The sequence below is a fragment of the Phallusia mammillata genome, chromosome 7, assembly GCF_965637545.1.
Source record: "Phallusia mammillata chromosome 7, kaPhaMamm4.hap1.1, whole genome shotgun sequence".
NCBI classification, from domain to species: domain Eukaryota; kingdom Metazoa; phylum Chordata; class Ascidiacea; order Phlebobranchia; family Ascidiidae; genus Phallusia; species Phallusia mammillata.
In genome coordinates this window covers 22,749,677-22,772,751 of record NC_137258.1, presented here as the reverse complement: position 1 = coordinate 22,772,751, position 23,075 = coordinate 22,749,677, and the positions used below count along the sequence as shown (strand labels likewise).

Here is a 23,075-nt window from a genome sequence, read left to right as displayed (position 1 = left end):
AACACATTGGCCATGTAGACATTTCAGTGGTTGTGCATATTTTTTGTTTGTTATGCTTAAATAAAAATATGCAAATATTAGCATTTGATAGTGAAATTCCGTTGCTGTGTTTACAACGACACAATTGCTGTTAGGTTTCGTTTGATCGCTTTTTTCGGTACTGTTGCTGGTAAAAAACATGAAATTGGTATATTGAAACGAATGATAACTTGGCATTACCGCGCGATCCAAAAACTTCTCCTCAGCTCGCACGCAACGGAATAACTTTTCGGAGTTGTGGATAGTGCGCATATCAATAGTGAAATTAAAATTGCCGAAACGTTGGAATTTTGTTCTGTTTGTTTTTAATAAACATAGCTTTACCGGTGAAGAAATGTTGCTCATGTCAGGATGTTGTAGCATGGGTGGGGCATATATGACTATTTTAGAGGGGGCGTAGGCCATACATTTGTCGGAAGCCACAGTGTACTTCCTACTGATGCGGAAATTTGCATTTTTGTTGTGTACGTTTTGAAAATGCGTTGTTTTACGTGGAAAGTGAGTGTTATCGTGTAATTTTCTGTTTTGTTTTGTATGCGAACACTTCCTGTAAGTGGTAAAACAGCATTGTTAAAATTGCAACAAACATTGTCTTCTCTTTTCTATCCATTCAAGACATTGGTGTCTCATTTTACTGACGACGTAGTCAGGTAGGATGTTTTATTTTCAACCAAGACAGCGCTCTTCGACAAGCGTGTTCTTGTAAGCAACTGTATTTTTTTTTAAATTAATTTAAGTTTGAATGAATTCCCTAAGCCACAAGTTATGTGGTTTGTTTTGTCCCGTAGGCTCCGGTTTAACTTTACTTCGAACACTGTAAGACTTGACGTTGTTGAAATCAATTAATCCAAACAGTAAACAGACTATTGACTAAAAGGGACTAATAAACATATTTATTTCACACAGGTGTGCACTGATAACTGTACGTACCGGTATAATTGAAATCGGAAGTGGCCACTTTCATGAAAATGTGGTTTTTGTTGAATGGTTAGGAAAGGACGTTTTATTTCGTGATAGAGTAACACACGAGAGTCAACTCTATACTCTTAAACATAGCCTTCTCAAAAGTTTCATTTTGCGTGCGAAGCAAAACAAGATGACACCAGGTCCTGGATCCTAGATTCCATCGGTTTTGGTGAAAAATATGAATCCATGTATGATATGCCAGTCAAAAAAGGTGCAGACTGCAAGTACGCCTACGCCTAACCAAACTATTATGTATTTTTAAATCTATTATAAAACTATCATAAACAATTATATAACTATTATGTATATATTTTAATTTTTTTATAATACCCGGAACGTTGTTTCATGTGTACTCAGAATCTTATAACTTATATTTGCTTAATCAATATTCAATTCCGCTTCTTATATTCGCTGGATGTATAAGCTGTTGCTGCCAGGCATAACATCAACTTTATAGAGATTTTACGGCAATTGTTTTTTAGCACAAGTCCTATACAATTCGTCCTACACGCCCTTCGTCAAAAAGTCGTTCCAAAAATACAATTAAAAGAGCTCAAAAAAGTTGTTATTTGCTGAATTTTGCTTTAAATGCTGTTAAATGGATATTGTTGAACTGAATGGTCTCTGTTTTTTGAATTACGGTGTATATTCTTTCAGCTCAAACTTTATGGCAGAGCTACTAACACGATACGTTACGCCGGATCCAAAAGTGCTTAATTTTCAAAACGGTATATCTCAAAAAATGCTAACGGTTAGGGCTATTAGGGTTGGGGTAAGGTATTAGCGCTTAAAATTCAATAAAACTAACCCAAAAAATTAGTTACTAATGTAAAAATTTTATGTAAATATTTCCCAACCCAACCCATTTATAGCCGCTAAATAAATAATTCAGCTCTTTACGCCACCTTTCGAAAATTAAGCACTTTTGGATCAGGCGTAACGTATCGTGTTAGTAGCTCTACCAAACTTTATGGTCTACAAGATAGTTGACCGAACAATCCTATATTCAATACCAGAGTATCGAAAGTCAATACATTTTTTGCCTTCCAAACGTCCCGTAAATTGAATGCAAACCGGTGTTTGGATTTCGTGTTCAGACAAGTTTGGTTTGCATAACGTTTCAAGTTCTATGCCGACACTAAAATGATTTTATTCTAAAACCAGCCGAAACAACAAAGTGGAGAATAATTGAAACACATCACTGCAAAACATAAAGCCCATGGTTGCGTATCATAAAATAAACAAGTTCGTTTTCACCGTAAACAGTCGCGACTGAAAACACACACAACAAATTTTCCAACAGTAAAGACGTATTTCATTTGATTTCCGTTACGGGTTTTGCGATTGCTTGTAATTTTGTTGTGTATTGTGAAATTACGTGGGTTGACGGCAAAAAAGAGAATTGTTTACGTCAGGATGTGGCAACATGGGTGTGGCCTTCATATTTTGCATAGGTTTAATACGCAAATCAGTTTGCCTTTCTACGTTGATTTAGCTGCAGGGAAACAAAAAAATAACTAGATGTCTACGTCTGGTCGAACCACCTTGTGATCACAAGGTCATTGGTTCTAATCCTATCTCGGTCGCTTGTCTTTCCCTGAGCAAGACACTTAAGTTGCATTGCTCCAACCCAGTGGTTCCCGATGGGTTGAACTAAATTGAAATCACCAACTGTCCAAGTCAAAAAATGATCAACGGACTTGCAATAAAAACAGGCAGCTCGACGGCGGACTTATTGTGAGCATAACGCATTCAGGCGTTGCCCGCCCACCGAGGAAAAAAAGGAAACAAAAAAAACAAATTTCACTTCCGATAAGGGTCCCGAGTACTCAAAACAACAAAGACAAACCGACTGACACGCGAAATGAAATACGACGAGCCGAGGAAATGTGCTCAACCTGCGCAAAACCACACTTGTTTGCGTTGCAAATTCATTTGCGTTTATAGGGTTCGTTGAATTGACGCAATTACCAAAAACACAAAACGGAAGTTGCAACAATGCAAACGTCATAAAAGCAGTTAATAAACAATTATTTTATTATTTTTTAATGAAGCACGATAAAGGACGTAAATACAAAAAACAATTATGCAACTGCTTTGAAACAATCATTTGATGATTTGTATACTACTATAGTAGTAGTGAAAAATAACAACTTCCTTTAATCAGGTCTTTTAGAGTAAAATTCATATTAATTTAACTATAGCCGTTTATTAGGAAATAAAAATACTCACTGAGCAAATTATTTGATACACTAAAATCAAAATCTGAGTACGTCTATTATAGGAACGACATGTATTTAATAGCAATTAAACATAAAAATTGGAATAACTATTTGCAGTGGCGAACACGGTTTTTGCATGCAAACGAAATACAACGAGCAAGCAACTGGCGGATGGCGAAGGGACCATGTCGGTCATCTAGTCAGTGCACAGAAATATAAACTGCAATTCCTTTGAGCTACATCACGAGACATAACAAACCTCACAAGTTGTTGATGTGTTTTGGGGGCAACCTTCTGTTTATTCAGTGTTTGAACAAACGCATTTGCGCAAACGGTTTCTTTTTACGTTGAAATTGCGTTGCCTTATTACAACATAACGTAAGTGTGGTTTTTGAGCAGTTGAAACGCACTTTCGCGAAAGCTGTAAACAAGGGTTCAAAAAATCATCTCAGCTACAAATAAGATGAACATTATATGTATTCCTCAGAATATACATGCATTAAAATCTAAATACACATTTAAAAACATTTTGACTCATCAGGTTCCAATGGTTTCTTGTTACATGTCGATTACTCGGCACAGGTCCATATTAGCCCAGAGGTAACTTTGCATTACATTTGGTGGCCCAAATATTTAGTCGATTTTTTTTACGACTACTAACATGATTTAAAATAATTGTAAGATTACAAATGATCATGAGAGGTTATTATATTGTAGTGTAAATATGGTATCTCGGCATAAGCTACAAACTGAGTCACTACAAATTTAGTAGGTATACCACCGTCCTTAACCTCCCAAGCTCGTGAGCTTGTCAGGGCAGAGTCCTGGAAACTCCACACAAGTATCTTGCACTGCGGTTCGTTTGTTTATTACTTCTAAAAAGCACAAGAAGGAAAAGAGAACGAAAGAAGATCGAAATTAACCAGTTTTTTACCGGTAATTAACCAGTGCAGTTTTTTTTTACCGGTAATTAACCAGTGCAGTTTTTTAACCAGTAATTAACCAGTGCAGTTTTATATATACCCCGGATAAAGGCGTTAAATCCTGTACATGTGATCTTGCGATTGGATTTTGCACAAATATCACACAAATCAGCGTCCAATCACAGCACGGACTAAAACATACGGTTAAAGTCGGTAAACACCAGATCACAAAGTCGAATCTACATCCAAATTAACTGCAACAGGAAATATTACAAAGTCCAAACATGATTTGCCAACACAGTTGAATAAAACCATTAGACTATCAGGCTTCCTTGAAAGCTTTGAGCTAGCAAGTTAAAACGAGCTAATTTCAGGCAACTATAGCAACGTTTGCACAGATTATGTCGCAATCGCTACAATATCATATACTTTACTAGAAAAGCTCAGTAGCCCCTCACAAATACGACTTATGAACAACTGTTTGGGAACCACTGCTTTATACAAAACTATATTCTCCGTTACCAGCTCTTACAACCGGTCGGCCATACATGGATTTCAAGATATCATCTTGAATACAATCGAGAATCCATGGTCTCGTGTCGTCATTCTTTCCAGGACACTCGTTGAAAACAAGGGGAAGCGAACTTTTCAAAAAATCTTTCTGAGAGGTGTACGACATCTTCTGCATTACTGGAAGTTTCGGCCCTACCCAATAGACAAATGTGTCCTGTCTCAATTTTGCACCATCAGCTGTTTTGCCTGTTACAGACAGAACCGCAAACCTGTTCAAATTTGAAATGTGTTACTTTGTCCAAATACTTTTAAATGTAATTCCATAAGCAAATTATTTAGTGGACATATTGAATTTTAACATTTGCTTACAAAGCAAGTAAAAAAACGTTTTCTAACAAAAAACTGAAATCTTTTAACTTTTAATTTGGGATATTTAAATTGAGATTAAATTAAACACAAAGTAAGAAAAAATAATTTCATACGTTTGGTAACCAAGAGAACTTTTAAAATTAAGATACTTCAAATTTTAATATACCACAAAATGAAGAAAAAATTGTTTATTTTGGTCGGCGCTTTTGTTAGTCTGTAGTTGCATGTCACCAGTTTTACTGTACCACTTTTTGTTGATGTAACAAAGCTTCTTACCTTGCATTATCGTCAGTAAAGTGAGACACCATTTCCTTAAAAGGATTCTTACTGCTATTCTCAATGCACGCAGCGACCTTTATCATGCCACCATCCAAATGCATGATGAAGCCTCTCATGGCACCCTGAGCACAAACTTTGTCGTTTGTTTCAAATACAGCCGGATCTATGGGGTAACTAGTCATATTCTTGATTAGTTGTTTTTGTTTCCACACAGATAATACAATCAAAATAATCACTATAACACGGTGATAAAATGTGAAAACAACACAAACAAATATTAATACACTTATAATGGGTCATTTTAAAATTAAGTTATTGGAATACGGCATTTATTTATACAATTTCTCTGCTGCTTATTGACAAGTTAAGTCAGCCTGTTCTACTGTCTGGTATCTATGCTATTACTAGCCTCGAGTCAATTCTACTTATCAGCTACAGTAATGATACGTTATAGGTCGAAAGTTATCAATACCCTGGTTCTGCAGTTATCAATACCCTGGTTGCAAAAATAAATTTATCTGCCGCAAAAATTCGCATAATTTTACAGCCAAGGGCGTAGAGCTGTGTGTAGTCCTTTTTAACGTCGAAGTTTTCTTCTTATCAAACATTTTTTTTTTCAATTCACGATTATGAAGAAATGAGAACATGACCCAACCGCTGTTTAAAAGGGCAACGTACTGCAGTAATTGTCGAGGTCTATTCAACCTGCAAAATTATGTGTAGCTACGTTTGATTCTTGTTCTATCTAATCTAATGCATCTTAAACGGCCCTTACTTACACACAAATAGATATGTGAAAATCTAAAAAAACATGAACGACAAACCCATGATATCCGCACATGAACAGCTTACGTCTTGATACGAATCTGTCTGTCAACCTTGCTAATCTTAGTGGTTGAATAAGCGTTTTGATTTGGTATTTTCACAATTTGCAGACCTAATACTCTGTAACTGGTTCGTGAAACGCTATTTAATTGACCTTGAATTTGATCACGCCGGATTTCCTACAGCTCATCATGATTGATTTATTTTCCCAACCATGGCCTTTATGTTTTGCAGTGATATGTTTCAATTATTTGCTCTCCACTTTGTTGTTTCGGCTGCTTTCAGAACAAAATCGTTTTAGTGTCGAAATAGAACTTGAAACTTTATGCAAACCAAACTTGACTCAACATGGAATCCAATCACCGTCTTGCATGCATTCAGTTTACGAGACGCTGGTATAAACAAAATAGGTTGAGCAAAACCCATTAATGACCTGTGAGACTTGGTAGGTTTTGTTGTTTGGTTTAGTGGTTCAACTGGCTGACATTAATTCATTATGTTTGTTTGTCCAGGCTATTTTCGTGGTCAGGCCTGGAATCGGTTAAGAATTCATATTTTTGCAAACCAAGCCCAATTTAGGCTCGAAAGTTGATGAAAAAGCGACAAAAAAGATATCAAATTAAAGCCAGAACCGGACTTCAAACTTAAGGGCATTAAAGGCAGAACCTACCTTCAAACTTAAGGGCAAAACTTGACATTGGAAATTAGAAAAAAAAATTAAAATTTAGAAAACTTTTCATTCACTGAAAACATCAGTTTAAAGCTTAATCCCTGATAAGTTCTCGTAATGAACTTCAGAACCTAAAAATTTGGTATTTTTTGAAGCTTCGGTACGCTTTATCATCATTGTATTTGTGTAGTTTGGCACATAAGTCACAACGATTAAACAAGGAAAAATTGTTGAACAGATCCGTCTGACACATGCTCATTTTCAGTAACAGTAAAATTTGACAATACGAGGCAGATAAGTTACAGACAAAGGGACATAGGAAACAAGTCAACTCAAATCTCTGCCTTTAAAAAAGGTGCTCGTGTCTGCGTTGTATTAGCTGCTTTGAAACCGTACGGAACTTGACCGTGGTTGTATGACTGGTATTGCGCATAAAATGGCGGTAATAGCAATTAAAGCAAAAAACAAGCAACCACAATAATAAAAATTTAGTGTCCATCAAACAAATGATTCTGACTACATATCAAGCAAAATTTCGGTTAAAATATTTTGCTTAAAAGGTCATACTGTGGTTCGATCAGACATCACTGCACTCGCCGTCGGCAGCAATGGTTATTGCGCAAACATCCATAGTATAGGGTTGTCAATTTTAATCGTATTGGATGACAACAGTAATATTGGACAATTTGAGGTAGATGGGCAAACAGATAGAGGGAAACATAAAACACTAATTTCACTGCGCTTGTATTTTTTGTTTTTACCGCGTAATTCAAACGAACTCGATTCGCGTGAAAATCATGCTGTGAATTTACAACGAAAAACAAGCGTCGTTTTGTGCACGGTGCGCTCATTTCCTTAGGTGGGGTAATAAACGTTTGTGTTCACTGTGCGTAATTCCTCTATCCACGTCGGATATCATGTCGCATTTTGGTTCGCGTTTCTGTTTGCTTGCAAACAATAAGTGTCGTTTATTGTGTCGGCTGTTTTTTTTGTCTTTATTGATATGTAATTGCTATTGTTACTATAATAAATATATTTGATCAGGTTTCAATCTCGTGCATTTATTGATTTCTTCATTCAAACACTCAATAAACAGAAAGGTAGCGTAAAACACATTAACGTGTGAGGCTTAATTGTTAGGTTTTGTCATGTGGTTTGGGGGTTTAACTAGCTGACATTAATTCATTGTGTTCGTTTGTCTTGACTATTTTTTCAGTAAAGTCTGCTCCAGTGTTTGTTTGAAATCAAAATTGTGCCGTTGCCAAACCTTTAAGATGCGGAGTGGTCAAAGAAACAATAGCACGCTGGACATTTGGTTAAATAAAAAAAAGCATGGACAAAAAGCACATACACGATTAACTCGGCACAAAAATCAATACAACAGTAATATATGACCCGTTTAGCCAGTGGTTCTCAACTCGTTTCAGGCCATGGACCACTGGCCCAGTAAAACTAATATTTTGGACCATTCCCTTTTTTAATGAGGTTGATGTAAGCATACGCAAAAAGCATTTTGGCTTGAAACAGAATTCTTTGACCTTCTTTCAGTATTAATATACAATCTTCTTCAGTTTATAACCAAATTCAGTGGACTTACTGTGCAGCACCAAAAAATTCATCATGGACCACCAGTTGAGAACCACTGGTTTAAAGCCAATAATTTCTCATAAGTTCTGGTCATAACCTTTAGAGCCTAAAAATTTCTTGAAGCTTCGGTATAGTTTATCACCCTCGTAGTTTTGTAGTTTGGCACAGAAGTCACAATGATGCATAAGAGGAAAATGGTTGAACAGATAAGTGGGCTTAAGCTGGCCGTGTGCTATCATTCTCCAAAACATTAGTGCAAAATTGCGCAGCTAACCTAAGTAGATTAGTGACTAGTTGTAATAAATTTGCATGGTCTAAACCAGGGGTGGGCAACCTTTGTCACTGTGGGGCCAAATACAATTGCGATAATTAGATCGCGGGCCGCACCTTTATAAAACACAAAATGATTTTACTTCGTTGCATATTAAAAATGTCTTACTACAAGTAAAATTCGCATTTGATTCTCGCAGCAGCATATTGCCAAGTCGTAGAAAAATAGCCCAGGCGCACTAATCTGCTCAAAAACATATAATAATTGGACTCGTTTGCCAGAACATTTGAAGTCCAAGTGTCTTCGCGGGCCGCACAACCCTTAATCAAGGGCCGCAGGTTGCCCACCCCTGGTCTAAACGTTCATCGCAATTTGTATACTGGTCCGATAAAAGTAATAGACTAAATATTTCTTACTAATCAAACCATGTAACGATATCCGTTTAATGGCAATTAAAGCAAAAAACTGCAACCACAATGAGCAAAATTTATATCCATCAAACAAAAAATACTCTGAATACATTTTAGGCAAAAAATCTTGGTACATTTCAAACAAGGTTTCGGTTAAAATATTCTGCTTAAAAGAACATGCAGTGAGTTCGATCAGATATAGCTGTACTCGCCGTCGGCAGCTATTTTTACTGAGCGACCATCCATAGATACTGGGTTGTGATGTTTAATTACGTTAAGCAACCACGGCCTTGTGACATCGTTTTTCCCCTCACACTTTTGGTCAACATTCTTTAATTCTTTTCTAACGCAATCTAGATAGTTTGCGTAAGACATTTTATCACGGAGAGAAGTGTTTGGTCCAAACCATTCAATTAGGACGGCCTTGGTAATGTCTCGTCCGTCACTATTTTTTCCTCGTATTTTGAAAACAGCAAACCTGCACAAATATAAAAAAGTGTTCAGTCCACACAGTAAATTTAAACATCTTTATTCTTTGCCAACGCAGCGAGTCAACTTACGTAAAACTTCACTCGATGTAAAGTATTTCAATAATATTCGATTTAATAACTTCCGTGTTGAATTATTAACAATCTATTTTACCTTACTTTGTCGTCAGCAAAATAAGACACCAGTTCCTTAAAAGCGTCTTTGCTGCTATTTTCAATACGCGCCTCAACTTTCAGAGTTTTTCCACCAAAATATAAAACGATACCTCTGAGTTTGGAATCCTGTACATCTTGGCTTAACGGTTTAACGGTAGGATCTGCTATAAAACCTCCAATAGACATTTTGATTTGATTTTCGTTTCAATGCAGCTGAACCAACCTTTGGAGTCGAACTATTATGCGAAATGAAACAAAACACGAAGACCGCGCCTGTTACTCAAACAGCATGACATCAACAACACCCGTTTTTTTCCGGTAAGCAGACAAAACTTCAAACACACACAACAAAATTACAAGCATCCGCAACTGTCAACGACGTTTGTTATTCAACTTCCGTCAACCTCACCCACCGACCACACCCTTTACCGCCATTTTCATGCGCCATAAAGCAATTTCTACTTTGCCAAATATATGATGCAACCTCTTCCTAATTTTATTCCGTCAACCGACTGATATTTCGCGGAATCTACACCACTACCAGTCATACAACCATGATCAAGTTCCGTTCTGTTTCAAAGCAGCTAATACAACGCAGACAAGCACACTAAAATGCGATATGATATCCGACGTGTATATAGGAAATACGCACATTGTACATCACAAACGTTTATTACTCCACCCAAGGAAATTAGCTCAGCGTGCACAAAACGACACTTGTTTTTCGTTGTAAGTTCACCAGCATGATTTTCAATCATCAGCTTCCCTGCAACAAATACACAAAGTTCTGCTGATTTTGGTAATCTCCCTTTTTTATGGCTGGATCAACTGTGGAGTATCCAAAATGGTTTGCGAAATAAAACCCTGCAAATATAAAGGCACCGTTTGCACTTCCACACTTCACCGAGCTTCAGTTATGGTTGTTTGCAAAGCTGTGCAAATTTTTCTTTCAAGTTTAATCCGTGCATTGCTTCGTTGGGCACTTGCTTTTAGCAGCTATTATTGGGCTCTTAATTTTTCCACAAGTTGCAAGAAGAATAGATGGAACACCGCGGAAAACGTATCTTTGCTCCAATTATCAACTTTACAATAAACTTTTTTGTGCATGCACTAAAACAATACCTTTATTTTTGCACTGTGTCTCGTTTCAGGTGGTTGCATATTTTTCTGTCTAACACAACGGACTTAACCATGGTGGTATGACTGGTACCGGTGGAAATCCCGCGAAATATCAACTGGTTGACGGGGTTACGCAAATGGCGAAGTAACAATTGATTAATGGCGCATGAAAATGGCGGTAAAGAGTGTGGTCGGTGGGTGGGGTTGACGGAAGTCAAATAACAAACGTCGTCGACTTTTGCGGAGGCTTGCAATGTTGTTGTGTATTTTTTAATATATTTAGCTGACGAAAAAAAAAACGAATATTGTTTACGTCTGAAAAAGCTATCGTGGGTGTTAGCTTTAAATTCGACAGGGTTTGATTTTGCAAATCAGTTTGGCCATCTAAGTCGTTTGAATAGCGGTGAAACAAAAATTGGCCTGATCAAGATGTCTATGCTTGCCGATGCTGTAGATCCTGCCATCAAGAATTTATATAATGATATTAAACACAAATCTACCTGCAGAGGTTTCATCATGCATTTGCAAAGAGGTGTTGTGAAGATTCTTGCGCGCATAGAAAACAGCAATACAGACCCATTCAAGGAAATGGTGTCACATCTTACCAACAACAACGCACGGTAAGATAATATTTTTTAATACAATAAGCTTCAGACAATGCATAGTGTATCCATCTAAGACAGTGGTTCTTAACCGGTGGGAAATTTCCCACTAGTGGGAAATTTAATGTTTTTAGAGGGAAATTATGTGAGTCGGAAGTCACCAAACTCGGGCCCGTGGGTTAAAATTAATCGTTAAAAGGTAATTTAATACAATATTTTCCGCAACAACATGTAAGATTAACTTCACCTACTTTTGCAAGGCGCATAAAAATCCAAACATGGTTTGTTACGTCACAGACATTACTAAAAGTATCAATGACTTTGTTATTATTCGCGAATAAATGCATTTGATCTGTTGATTGTGATGCAATAAATGACTAATGCAAGCACATGAGATTTTTCAAAATTCCCCACGATTTTACTTTTTCACGAAATTACTATTCAAACTAAATAAGATTGCAGTATACGTTAAATGTCCCGACCAAATCGCTTCACAGAATTATTTCGATTTTTTTTAATGTTGGGCACAAAACACCATTATAAAAATAAAAAAAGAGAGGGAAATTCGAACTTGGTGATTTACTTTAGTGGGAAACCACACCAAAAAGGTTAAGAACCACTGATCTAAGAGGTTTCATCAGTGCAGCTGGTGATAAGACATTGGATCACGGCAGCAATAAATGTAGCTGATTTTCGACACCTGGTGCAAAGTGCACGGACACCAATTTAAAACTGTATTTCTCAAAAAATACTGACGGATGCGGCTATTAGGGTTGGGGTTGGGTATCATTAAAAAATACGTAATAACCAACATTTGCAGTTCAAATTTGAAACGTATTTTGACGGGTTGTTTTTAAACTCATACAGGTACGCGATTTTTGACGTAAGGGGCGAACTTGAGGGCGGTGTCGAAAACCGTGAATTTGTTTACGTCTACTGGGTTGGACCGGCAGCTCCAGTGATGGACAAAATGAATTATGCGTCAACAAAGGACAATGTCAAAAAAAGTTTTTCTGGTATTTCGAACGAGTGCCAAGGAAAGAACAGCTCTGAAAGACCATGGATCCTTGATGTGGTTAAAGATAAAACACTTACTTCCTTTTATGGGCGCGCTGTGAAAAAAGCTGCAGACGGCTTGTACAGCTATGCCTAATCAAATCGAACAGTTTGGTGTGTTTACCGTGTAATGTTTTATCCTAAACGTTACTCGATATGTATTCAGATTTTGATCTATTTAGTTCACAAACAATAAGTGTCGTTTATTGGGTCGGCTGTATTTTTGTCTTTATTGATATGTAATTGCTATTGTTGCTATAATAAATATATTTACTCAGTTTCAATCTCGTACATTTAATGGTTTCTTTATTCAAAATACTCAATTCAAGTCGAGTCAAATGTTATTGACATAGTCACTTCATCATCACAGTTCCATTGTTGAAAGGATAAGTAAAAAGCAAGGACACCGAAAAAAACGAAGGTTATCGAGTCAAGTGTCCTGTTATTTGAAAACATCGTCAATGGTTGCGACACATGCGTGCAAAACAAAATACAAAATAGTTCAAACGTTTTCCATTTGCTAAATATTTCGATTTTATCGCGATACAAACAAACAAATAGTTTAAGCGCGTGAACTTACAAAACATACAAACAAATACATAGTTTAAGCGCAGAACGTGCAAAACAATTCCAAGACTCCACACATCAAGTTGGGGTCCTTCGTATAATTTTTCCCAAAAAAACTTCGGAGGCAGAGTAAGGGGGACTCCCACACCAAGTGTTAAGTTCTGACCGGCCCGAAAAAAATTCCCGAATCCAAAATCCGCCAGTTTGTCGTTGGCGTCCAGTAACAAATTTTCGGCCTTAAGATCTTTTCCACCAGAAGCACAGAGAGAACCATCCGGTGAAACGGTCGCAGAGTTGATATAAGCAGAAGACAAGACCGACCAACAAATAACTCGATTCAAACAACTAGTCGGACAATTTGTACATTTGCTCCTGACTTGCGACGACGTAAGAATTAGAGATGTGGCGAATATTCGGTTTGCCGAATTTATTCGGCGAATCAGCCATTTTTGCAAAGATTCGGTTTCGGCCGAATCGCAACAAATTGTTTCGGAAAAAGCATTCAAAGCGTTAAACGTGTCCTTTCTTCTTAGTACCAACGAAAATCGCGTCAATCACTATATTTTTACCATAGTGACGCTTTTCCCACTGCAGACAAAAAATCTGTAATTCATTGTCGGGTTGGCAATCATGCTTGAGACAATGTTAAACCCCACAAAACTAAGATGCAGACGAAACGCAACCATTCTGCACTAAGTGTCAAGTAGATAAACCTGTGTTTTCATGTCAAACGCGTAGCGTACGACCTTGCGTGACGTCATAAATGATTCGGTTGATTCGGGCGAATTTATTCGGCAAAACCGACGAATATTCGGTTTCGGCCGAACCGAAATTTCGCCGATTCGGTACATCACTAGTAAAAATACTCTTGTCTCCTTCGTCAAAAAGCTCCAGATCACATTATTATCATCTCAAACCACGACAGACGGTTGTGGTGTTAAAGAAGTACGCGAATGGACGTTTTACGTTATCTTCGTTTCAAGTGGACATTGAAAACAATGTTGACATGTGTGGCGGTATGATTTTCAACGTACTGGACTTACACAGTCACACAATCACGGTTTCAAAACACCATGGACAGTCTGTTGTAGCTGAAGCAATTTATGCAAAAAGACGGACACATTATAGATACCAAGCCACATTATAGATACCAAGACATCATCGGCATTCAAGCTGGCACTGTGCTATGCGTATCAGCAGTATACGCAGCGGACTTTCCGCGCGCAAAAAATGTTATTCATTGTACGCGGCGGTTCTTTAGGCAAGTTATCAGCATATCTTTAGACTTGTTATTGCAAGGAATCGAAATGTCGACATATTGCAGTGGTGAGTCTGTGTTGCAGAAAGCAATCACTGGTATGTTCACATAAGATTACTCTGTGATTGGCTGATGATCAGCTCGTGGGTCGGTTACAATCAACAAGCGTGGGTCACGGAACGCTTTCTTGACCAAAACGTGGGAACAAATCAGCGTTAAAAGGAAAAAAAGAAAAAAGAAGGAAAAAAATATATTGACAAAAACAATATGTGTCCACTTCAGGCAAGGGGACCCATAACTACTATGATTTTTCATAGTTTTCTGGTTGACAAACGCGTATTTAAACAGACTGCAAATTATACTATAGCGAAGGTCAAGCCGAGAGGTTTTCGAAACATACGTTCTTTTTCGGAGAAATTAAAGGGCCAGTTTAACGGGTGTTGTTTACCAATACAGCTAAACTGAAATTTAATTTCCTTTCTAATTTTAGCTGAAAACATTAGTTTAAAGCAGTGGTTCTCAACTCGTTTCAGGCCAAACGAAATGAAACAAAACATGAATGTCGCACCCATTACATAAACAGCATGACAACATGTTGTTTTACCCGTAACCCGACGAAATTTCAAACAGACACAACAAAATTACGAGCGTCCGCAACAGTCGACGACGTTTGTTATTGGAGTTCCGTTAACCCCACCCTTTACCGCCATTTTCAATGCGCCATAAGGCAATTTCTTCTTCCCCAAATGTTTTATGAAACCTCTTCCTAATTTGATTCCGCGAACCAACTGATATTTCGCGGGATCAACACCGGTACCAGTCATACAACCATGATCAAGTTCCGTTCTGTTTCAAAGCAGCTAATCCAAAACAGACAAGCACCCAAACTGCATGCGACACACGACGTGTACATAGGAAATATGCACATTGTACATCACAAACGTTTATTACTCCACCCAAAGAAATCAGCTCACCGTGCACAAAACGACACTTATGTTTTTCGTTGTAAGTACACCAACATGTTTTCAATCATTAGCTTCCCTGCAACAAATACAAAGTTCTGCTGTTTTTGGTAATCTTCCTTTCTCTATGGCTGGATCAACTGTGAAGTATCAAAACTGGTTTGCGAAATAAAGCCCTGCAAAATATAAAGGCCACACTCATTAATGCAATGGTAGAAATCTGCTCATTTACCTTTCATGGTACTGCTTCTACGCTTAAACTAGCTATTGCCTTGTGACATCGTTTGCTACTTCCACACTTCACCGAGCTTCAATTATGGTTATTTGCAAAGCTGTGCAAATTGCTTCGTTGGGCACTTTCTAGTAGCCATTATGAAGCATTTTGTTTTTCCACAAGTTGCAAAAAGAATAGATGGAACACAGCAGAAAACTTTTCTTTCCTCCGATTTTTCACTTTACAATGAATTTTTTTGTGCATGTACCAATACACCTTTATTTTTGTACTGTGTCGCGTTTCAGGTGGTTTCATATTGTTTTAAGACTAAAATTTGACAAAAGTTTAAACATTTCAAGTTGCAAAACCAGCTTGCAAAATAACCCCTCAGAAAAGTAGAAAACTATTACTTTAAAATTTACACTTTGTTCTGCATGTTTAAAACATTAATATTCCTAAGTTAATTTAAAATATCACGCGTGTTCGAGGACCGTTTTTTTAAAACATACCTGTTTGCCCCAGAAATGCAATACAGCAGAACACTTTTCACCACTCCAATTTCCAACTTGATAATAATCCTTTAAGTACCAAAATCCTAACACTACATTTACTTTTACCCATACCTTTGTATATACTTTTGTTGTGTTTTTAGTTCATTGCAAATGTCTTTCAAAAATGGGTCCAAATATTGTCACTTGGTTGAAAATGTCAAGCTGTAAAGCCAGTTCACAAAATATCACCCTAAAAATAGTAGATCAACCAATTTTAGTTAAAGACATTGCGTGTATGTCACACAATTCATGGACTATTTTATAAAACATATATATCGGGAATGTACATACAGCACCAACACAATTGCAATTTCCTTTTGTTACAGAAGTGAGAAGCATTGTATTGTTTAACTCCATAATTGTTTCCAAATGACCCTGTTTTATCAATGTAGCAATTCATCTGTGTGTACATACGTTGTTATGCAAAAACAACTTTTTAAGTTAATCTTTAAAAAAATGAGTTTACTAATGATAATTCCGAATGTTAAAGCATCTACAATAAAATGTGTGTACTACAAACAAGCTTTTGTATACCAAGGGGCAGCCAACAAACCTATTATAAGTGAATCTTTTTTTCATTTCTTTCACCATAAACTGTCTACTGCATAAACATCGATTAATAATCATAGCTAGTAAAGAACCAGTAAACGAAAACAAACGTAAAAGGCTACAATCCTTTTCAGTACGAAATAAGAGAGTTAAACAAATGCTTCAAATTTCTGTCGACCATTACAAACCTAAAATCTCAGCCCAGCATTACTGCTTGGAACAAACCGGCGCTTGTGACGTAACAATTAACTTCGGCACTTTTCCATCTTTGCCTGTGGAGTTTGTTTGAAAGTTCACAACGCTTCCAGTAATTTCTATGTCAGATATTTAAAACTTGCAGGCATTCTGTTTATGCCCGTCCAAATTTTGCATCCGTTTTGATTATTAATTTGATGCCGCTGCAAATTTGTAAAATCTTGCTTATTATCAGTCATTTAATGATTAGCAATGCATCAAAGTTTCAGTTGGTCCAAACGTTTTTCGATAAAACTGTTTTGGCAGTGCTTAGGTTTACTGTATATAATTAAAATACAAAATATGCAAAATACAGCGACGGTTTCGATGCGAATGTTTTTTGTGTCCCTTTGTCTGCTACTGATCTGCCTTGTATTGTCAAATTTTACTGTTTCTGTAAATACGCATGTGCAAGAAGGATCTGTTCAACCATTTTTCCTTTTTTGCATCGTTGTGAATTATGTGCCAAACTACACAACTACAATGATGATAAAGTATACCGAAGCTTCCAGAAATACCAATTTTTTGGGCTCTAAAGTTCATGACCAGAACTTATGAGGGTTTGTAGAAGTGGTTCTCAACCCTTTTTTTCAATTGTGTTTTCAGCCTGCTTTGATTGCGTGCCATCTGACGGCTGTTTCTATCACAGTGTACCACCTACATCTTGTTTAGATGAATATACCAAGAGATAGGGCTACTCTTCTTGATTACGTACTCGCGTACCACCTAAAAAACTCGGCGTATTACTAGTGCATGGTACGCGTACCATAGGTTTAGTTTCATTGTGCTTAATTCGGGCTGTGTTTTAAAAAAATCGTGACTCTGGCGCGGTTTCGATTCCTTATTTCGGGTCTGCTTACAAATTGATCATCGTTCCAGTGCTTTTGGTGCCAAACATATATTTTGACGTGTTCTGTGTGTCTTTATGACTTTAACCACTATTTTTCTTACACGTTTGGCAACAAAACACTTGGAACTTATAGAATTTTTGCTAATCGTGTGCTATTGATCTCCAAATCATAAGTACACAACTGCGCATCTTACTTATTACATTGTTAACAAGTTGCAATAAATTTGCATGGTCCAAATATTTGAAGCTTGTCGCTTGTTTGAAGCGATTTGCGTCTTTTGTTTCTCCTCGTATTTGGAAAACAGCAAACCTGCACAAAAATAAAGGTGTTCAGTCCACACAGTAAATTTAAACATTTCTTTCCTTTACCAACGCAGCAAATCAACCTACTTAAAACTTCATTTGAAACCGAAGGAAGGTATTTTACTTTAGTTCTGACTCAAACATTGCATGAATAGTTTATTTCCGCATTAAATACAACACTGTCATGTCAGCATTTTTGTTGGTTGAACAAACAAATCTTTCTTACCTTATTTTGTCGTCAGCAAAATGAGACACTAGCTCCTTAAAAGCGTCTTTGCTGCTATTTTCAATACGCGCAAAAACTTTGATAGTTTTTCCATCCAAATGCAAAATGATACCTCTCAGTTTGGAGTCTTCTACTTCTTTGCTCAACGGCTTAACGTCGGGATCTGTTGTAAATCCTCCCATAGACATTTTGATTTGATTTTCGTTTCAATGCAGCTGAACCAACCTTTGGAGTCGAACTATTATGCGAAATGAAACAAAACCCGCAGACCGCACCTGTTACTCAAACAGCATGACATCAACAACACTCGATTTTTTCCACGTAAACCGACGAAATTTCAAACAGACGCACCAAAATTACAAGCATCCGCAACAGTCAACGACGTTTGTTATTCGACTTCCGCCAATCCCACCCACCGACCAGACCCTTTACCGCCATTTTCACGCGCAATAAATCAATTGTTACTTCGCCAAATATATGATGAAACCTCTTCCTTATTTCATTCTGTCAACCAGCTGATATTTCGCGGGGCCACGAGCTGTGTTCCGGGGGCCACGGGTGTAGATTCACCAGAAACACCCACTAAAAGCCATTTTTTTTTTTTTTTTTTTACAAACTATTTGTCTATATTGAGGTTTTTCATGATTACAGATTCTTGTTTACTCTATTCGACCTGTTTAAAGCCGAAATTAGTACCGAATTCCAACACGAGTTTGCCATTTACATTTTTAAGGGGGCCACAGGTCTTACAGGGATACTTGAAGGGGGCCATGAAACCAAAAAATTACTTTTAGGGAGCCACGGCCCACGAAAGGTTGAGAACCACTGGTTTAAAGCATATAATATAATGACGGAGCAAATCATTTCATAAACGTGTTTAAAATCTGAGTAAATATATTTATTATAGCAACAAGACCGAAAAACATCAAAACAAATAAATAAATAAACAACCGACGCAATAAACGACACTTATTGCTTGTGAACTAAATAGATCAAAATCTGAATACATATCGAGTAACGTTTTGGTTCAAATATTACATGGTAAAAACCAGTGGCGTATCCAAGGGGGGGGGGGGGGGGGGGGGGGGTCCGGACCCCCCCCTTTTCAAAAAGTTGTGCGTAAATTAAATAGGCCAAAATCGTTCCGTTTACCACTGCGTGATAACAGGGAGTCGTTATCTCAAAGACGCGAGCTTTCAATCTCTTGTATTCGCTTGTTATCTAATCGCCGATTGTGACGTAACAAGGGTTTAATAAGGAGTTTTATGCGCTAACAATTGGAAAGTTACGTTCCGGCTAGGACGCTGGTAGCAGTTTCTTGCTAAGTGGTAACTGCACTAAGTGCAACATATCAAACTGTTTTTGCATTTGAACAATGTAAAAGTGTTAAAAACGTGTAATGTTGTGTTGCTTTGATCCGCCAAACACGTAATAGTTTGTCAAAAACATTAGATCGATGTAAATCGAGTTATGTTATTAGGGTAATTTGTTACTTGCCAGGCACAATTTATGCCTTCTGCAGTTACCACCTTTAGCGCATTCGTGACTTTGCGCAACTTAACAGTAGGATTACCGCTTCAGCAAGAGATTTAGTTCTTTAGAAATTGGACCTTGTTTTTTTAAGCAACGATTTTGATTACCTGACAGTCACGCTTATTTTGCAGCTGCAGTTTGGCTGAGTAAGCTAGATAGCAGCGGCGAAATCAGAAAACTACAAAGCTTTCGCTAAAATTACCTGTTAATCCTGTCAATTAGATGGGTAGAGAAACCGCCAATTTTGGAAAAAGTGCTTTGCCGCATAACGCGTCGTTTTGAACGACGTGTGACGTCATTAGGGATTTCCCCAAAAAAATTGTTGGACCCCCCCCCCTTTAAAAAGTTGTGCGTAAATTAAATAGGCCAAAATCGTTCCGTTTACCACTGCGTGATAACAGGGAGTCGTTATCTCAAAGACGCGAGCTTTCAATCTCTTGTATTCGCTTGTTATCTAATCGCCGATTGTGACGTAACAAGGGTTTAATAAGGAGTTTTATGCGCTAACAATTGGAAAGTTACGTTCCGGCTAGGACGCTGGTAGCAGTTTCTTGCTAAGTGGTAACTGCACTAAGTGCAACATATCAAACTGTTTTTGCATTTGAACAATGTAAAAGTGTTAAAAACGTGTAATGTTGTGTTGCTTTGATCCGCCAAACACGTAATAGTTTGTCAAAAACATTAGATCGATGTAAATCGAGTTATGTTATTAGGGTAATTTGTTACTTGCCAGGCACAATTTATGCCTTCTGCAGTTACCACCTTTAGCGCATTCGTGACTTTGCGCAACTTAACAGTAGGATTACCGCTTCAGCAAGAGATTTAGTTCTTTAGAAATTGGACCTTGTTTTTTTAAGCAACGATTTTGATTACCTGACAGTCACGCTTATTTTGCAGCTGCAGTTTGGCTGAGTAAGCTAGATAGCAGCGGCGAAATCAGAAAACTACAAAGCTTTCGCTAAAATTACCTGTTAATCCTGTCAATTAGATGGGTAGAGAAACCGCCAATTTTGGAAAAAGTGCTTTGCCGCATAACGCGTCGTTTTGAACGACGTGTGACGTCATTAGGGATTTCCCCAAAAAAATTGTTGGACCCCCCCCCCTTTAAAAATTTCTGGATACGCCCCTGGTAAAAACACCATGTAAATGTTTGATTACACATAGCTGTACAAGCCGTCAGCAGCCTTTTTCACAGCAAGCACATAAAATTTACAATGGTTTCATTTTTTTTACCGTTTTGTCTCTCATTGGAGCATTCGGTCCAAGCCAAAATGTGTAATACGTTTGGGTATGCAATACCGTTATCCATTTCGCCCTGCATGTCTGTAGCATGCGAAGATATGGACTATCTGGCTGTAGGGCATCCAGCAGGATCCCCTCTTGAGAGAAAGCACTCGTGATCGCCTGCACGGGTGAAACCACAGTACTGTTAAATCTAATATTTTCCAACATGGAACGCAACTGTTGCATCAAAGACAAATGCGACTTCTGAAATGTCGCGTCAATGTGCGACTCTAAAGTGGCCAATTTTTGATTCGGGTCCATATTAACGTTCAAAAGCAAGGCCTGGAGATAATTTTGCAACGAAGAATGCGCGTCAGTCGTCGCCAACATCGACTTTAGCAAATTATCCATGGACAAACCCATTTGCCGCAAAGCACGCACATTATATTGAAACCACATTTTCTCTTTGCCTGGCGTAGCGCGAATCAACTGCGCCAGATCTACACGTTTGCGAAGAGAATTGTCAAGTTTGATAGTCTGGGGCGAAGCAAACGGATCATAAGGCTCTGGGGAGAACATGACATCCAATTTGGGCTTGGGCATTGACGACGAAATCGCCAAAAACGGATCTCTAGCGCTAGTGCCGGGATATTCGAAAGGGTTAGTGACGGGACGAGCACGAACTTTCTCACCAACTAATAATGTGAACCCAAACGTTGTGACGTCATCAAATTGTCATTTTGGCATAAATGTCTTGTTACGAACCGTAACAATGTCCAAAACCGCAAACCTGCGTGAGATAAAAAACCTCACGTCAAACTCAGCTTTAAATTTTCAACCAAACTTTTCAAGAAACCAAAACTGTAAAAGTAAACACCACGCAATACTAAATCCCGTAAATTCCAGTTCCATATTAAACCTTCGAACCAGTTACTCTGTTATTATTGACCAGTAGAATCGAACAGGCTTGGTGAGGCATGGCTTTTTAGCATGTTACTCCCAACAAACTGGAGTGCCGTTAAGGCAGTGGTTCTCAATCTTATACGGATCGCGTACCACCTGACAACTTTTTCTATCGCTGTGTACCACCTGTCATAAATGTCCTAAACCCTGTTTGAATGAATACACCAAGAAATTTTCTCGTCCTGACTAGCATATTTAACAATTTCAAAAGAATGTCGAAAACACGAGTTTTGCCCAAACCAGGGCTGATTAGTTGGGTCAATTGAGTTGCAATTTTAGTTTGAACTTAAATTAGGTATCACAGAAAGCTGCTCGCGTACCACCTGGAAAGTTCTGGCGTACCACTAGACTAGACGTACGCGTACCACAGTTTGAGAACCACTGCGTTAAGGCAACTACATGCAATCGCCTATATGGTAGAGCTACAAACACCATAACTCACGTCAGCCACACGTTTAGCTAATTTTTTTAGGTGGCGCAGAAGCTGAATTAGCCGCTAAATAGGGAGAGGAGTTGGAAAGTACGTCTTTGAAAATTTTACACTATGAACCAACTTTTGGATTTGGTTTTAATACATTTTGATAATAATACCAAACCCTCACCCTAGTAGCCCTAACTGTCAGAATTTTTTTGAGAAATACATTTTTTTAATTTCGAAAATAGTTTTAAATAGGTATCCATGCACTTTGTACCACTTATCGAAAGTTAGCTAAATGGCCGGCTGAAAGGCCACGCCTATAGCAAAATAAAGGCCACGCCCATAGCACATCCTGACGTGCGCAACTTTCGTTTTTCTACGTTAAGCAAAGCATTTTATAAAAGCAACCGAATCCAACGCAGCATCCCGTTAACCAAATACACAACAACATTACAAGCATCCGCAGCAGACAACGACGAATGTGATGCGCGTGTTCTCATGCCAACTGTGTTCCGTTCAATAACGCAGCAAAAACAAAAAATACGAACGCAATGAATTTATTGTTTTCTGTTTGCTTTGCCCGTTACCCATCTGCCTCTTGTCTTAAGTTGTTACCATTTGTGAAAAATTGCTGTTATTATTTGCCCAAAGTTCTTATTGCCCATTATTGTCTGTAGGTCGATCTGCCTAAAATTGTCCAAAGTTTTTATTTATTAACGTTAATTATA

At 37.8% G+C, this 23,075-nt stretch overlaps 1 protein-coding gene and 1 long non-coding RNA gene across 4 annotated transcripts; both read right to left on the bottom strand.

Moving 5' to 3' along the window:
• Window positions 1–9,093: 9,093 nt before the first annotated feature.
• On the bottom strand, window positions 9,094–16,832 carry LOC145238814 (uncharacterized). 3 transcript variants are annotated; one of them, XR_013862178.1, is made up of 3 exons: window positions 16,785–16,832; window positions 16,120–16,237; window positions 9,094–9,552 (listed from the first exon to the last, which is right to left on the bottom strand). It is a non-coding gene; the product is annotated as an uncharacterized LOC145238814 (long non-coding RNA). The 3 variants fall into 3 exon arrangements; XR_013862180.1 differs by lacking the exon at window positions 9,094–9,552 and adding an exon at window positions 14,864–15,458 and having other exon boundaries at window positions 16,006–16,237; XR_013862179.1 differs by lacking the exon at window positions 9,094–9,552 and adding an exon at window positions 14,864–15,458.
• A 989-nt stretch (window positions 16,833–17,821) lies between these two features.
• On the bottom strand, window positions 17,822–18,543 carry LOC145239093 (uncharacterized). The gene is made up of 2 exons (XM_080102375.1): window positions 18,210–18,543; window positions 17,822–17,990 (listed from the first exon to the last, which is right to left on the bottom strand). Exons 1-2 carry the CDS (start codon window positions 18,395–18,397, stop codon window positions 17,822–17,824), a joined length of 357 nt encoding a protein of 118 aa, XP_079958501.1. The 5' UTR covers window positions 18,398–18,543.
• Between the last annotated feature and the right edge of the window lie 4,532 nt (window positions 18,544–23,075).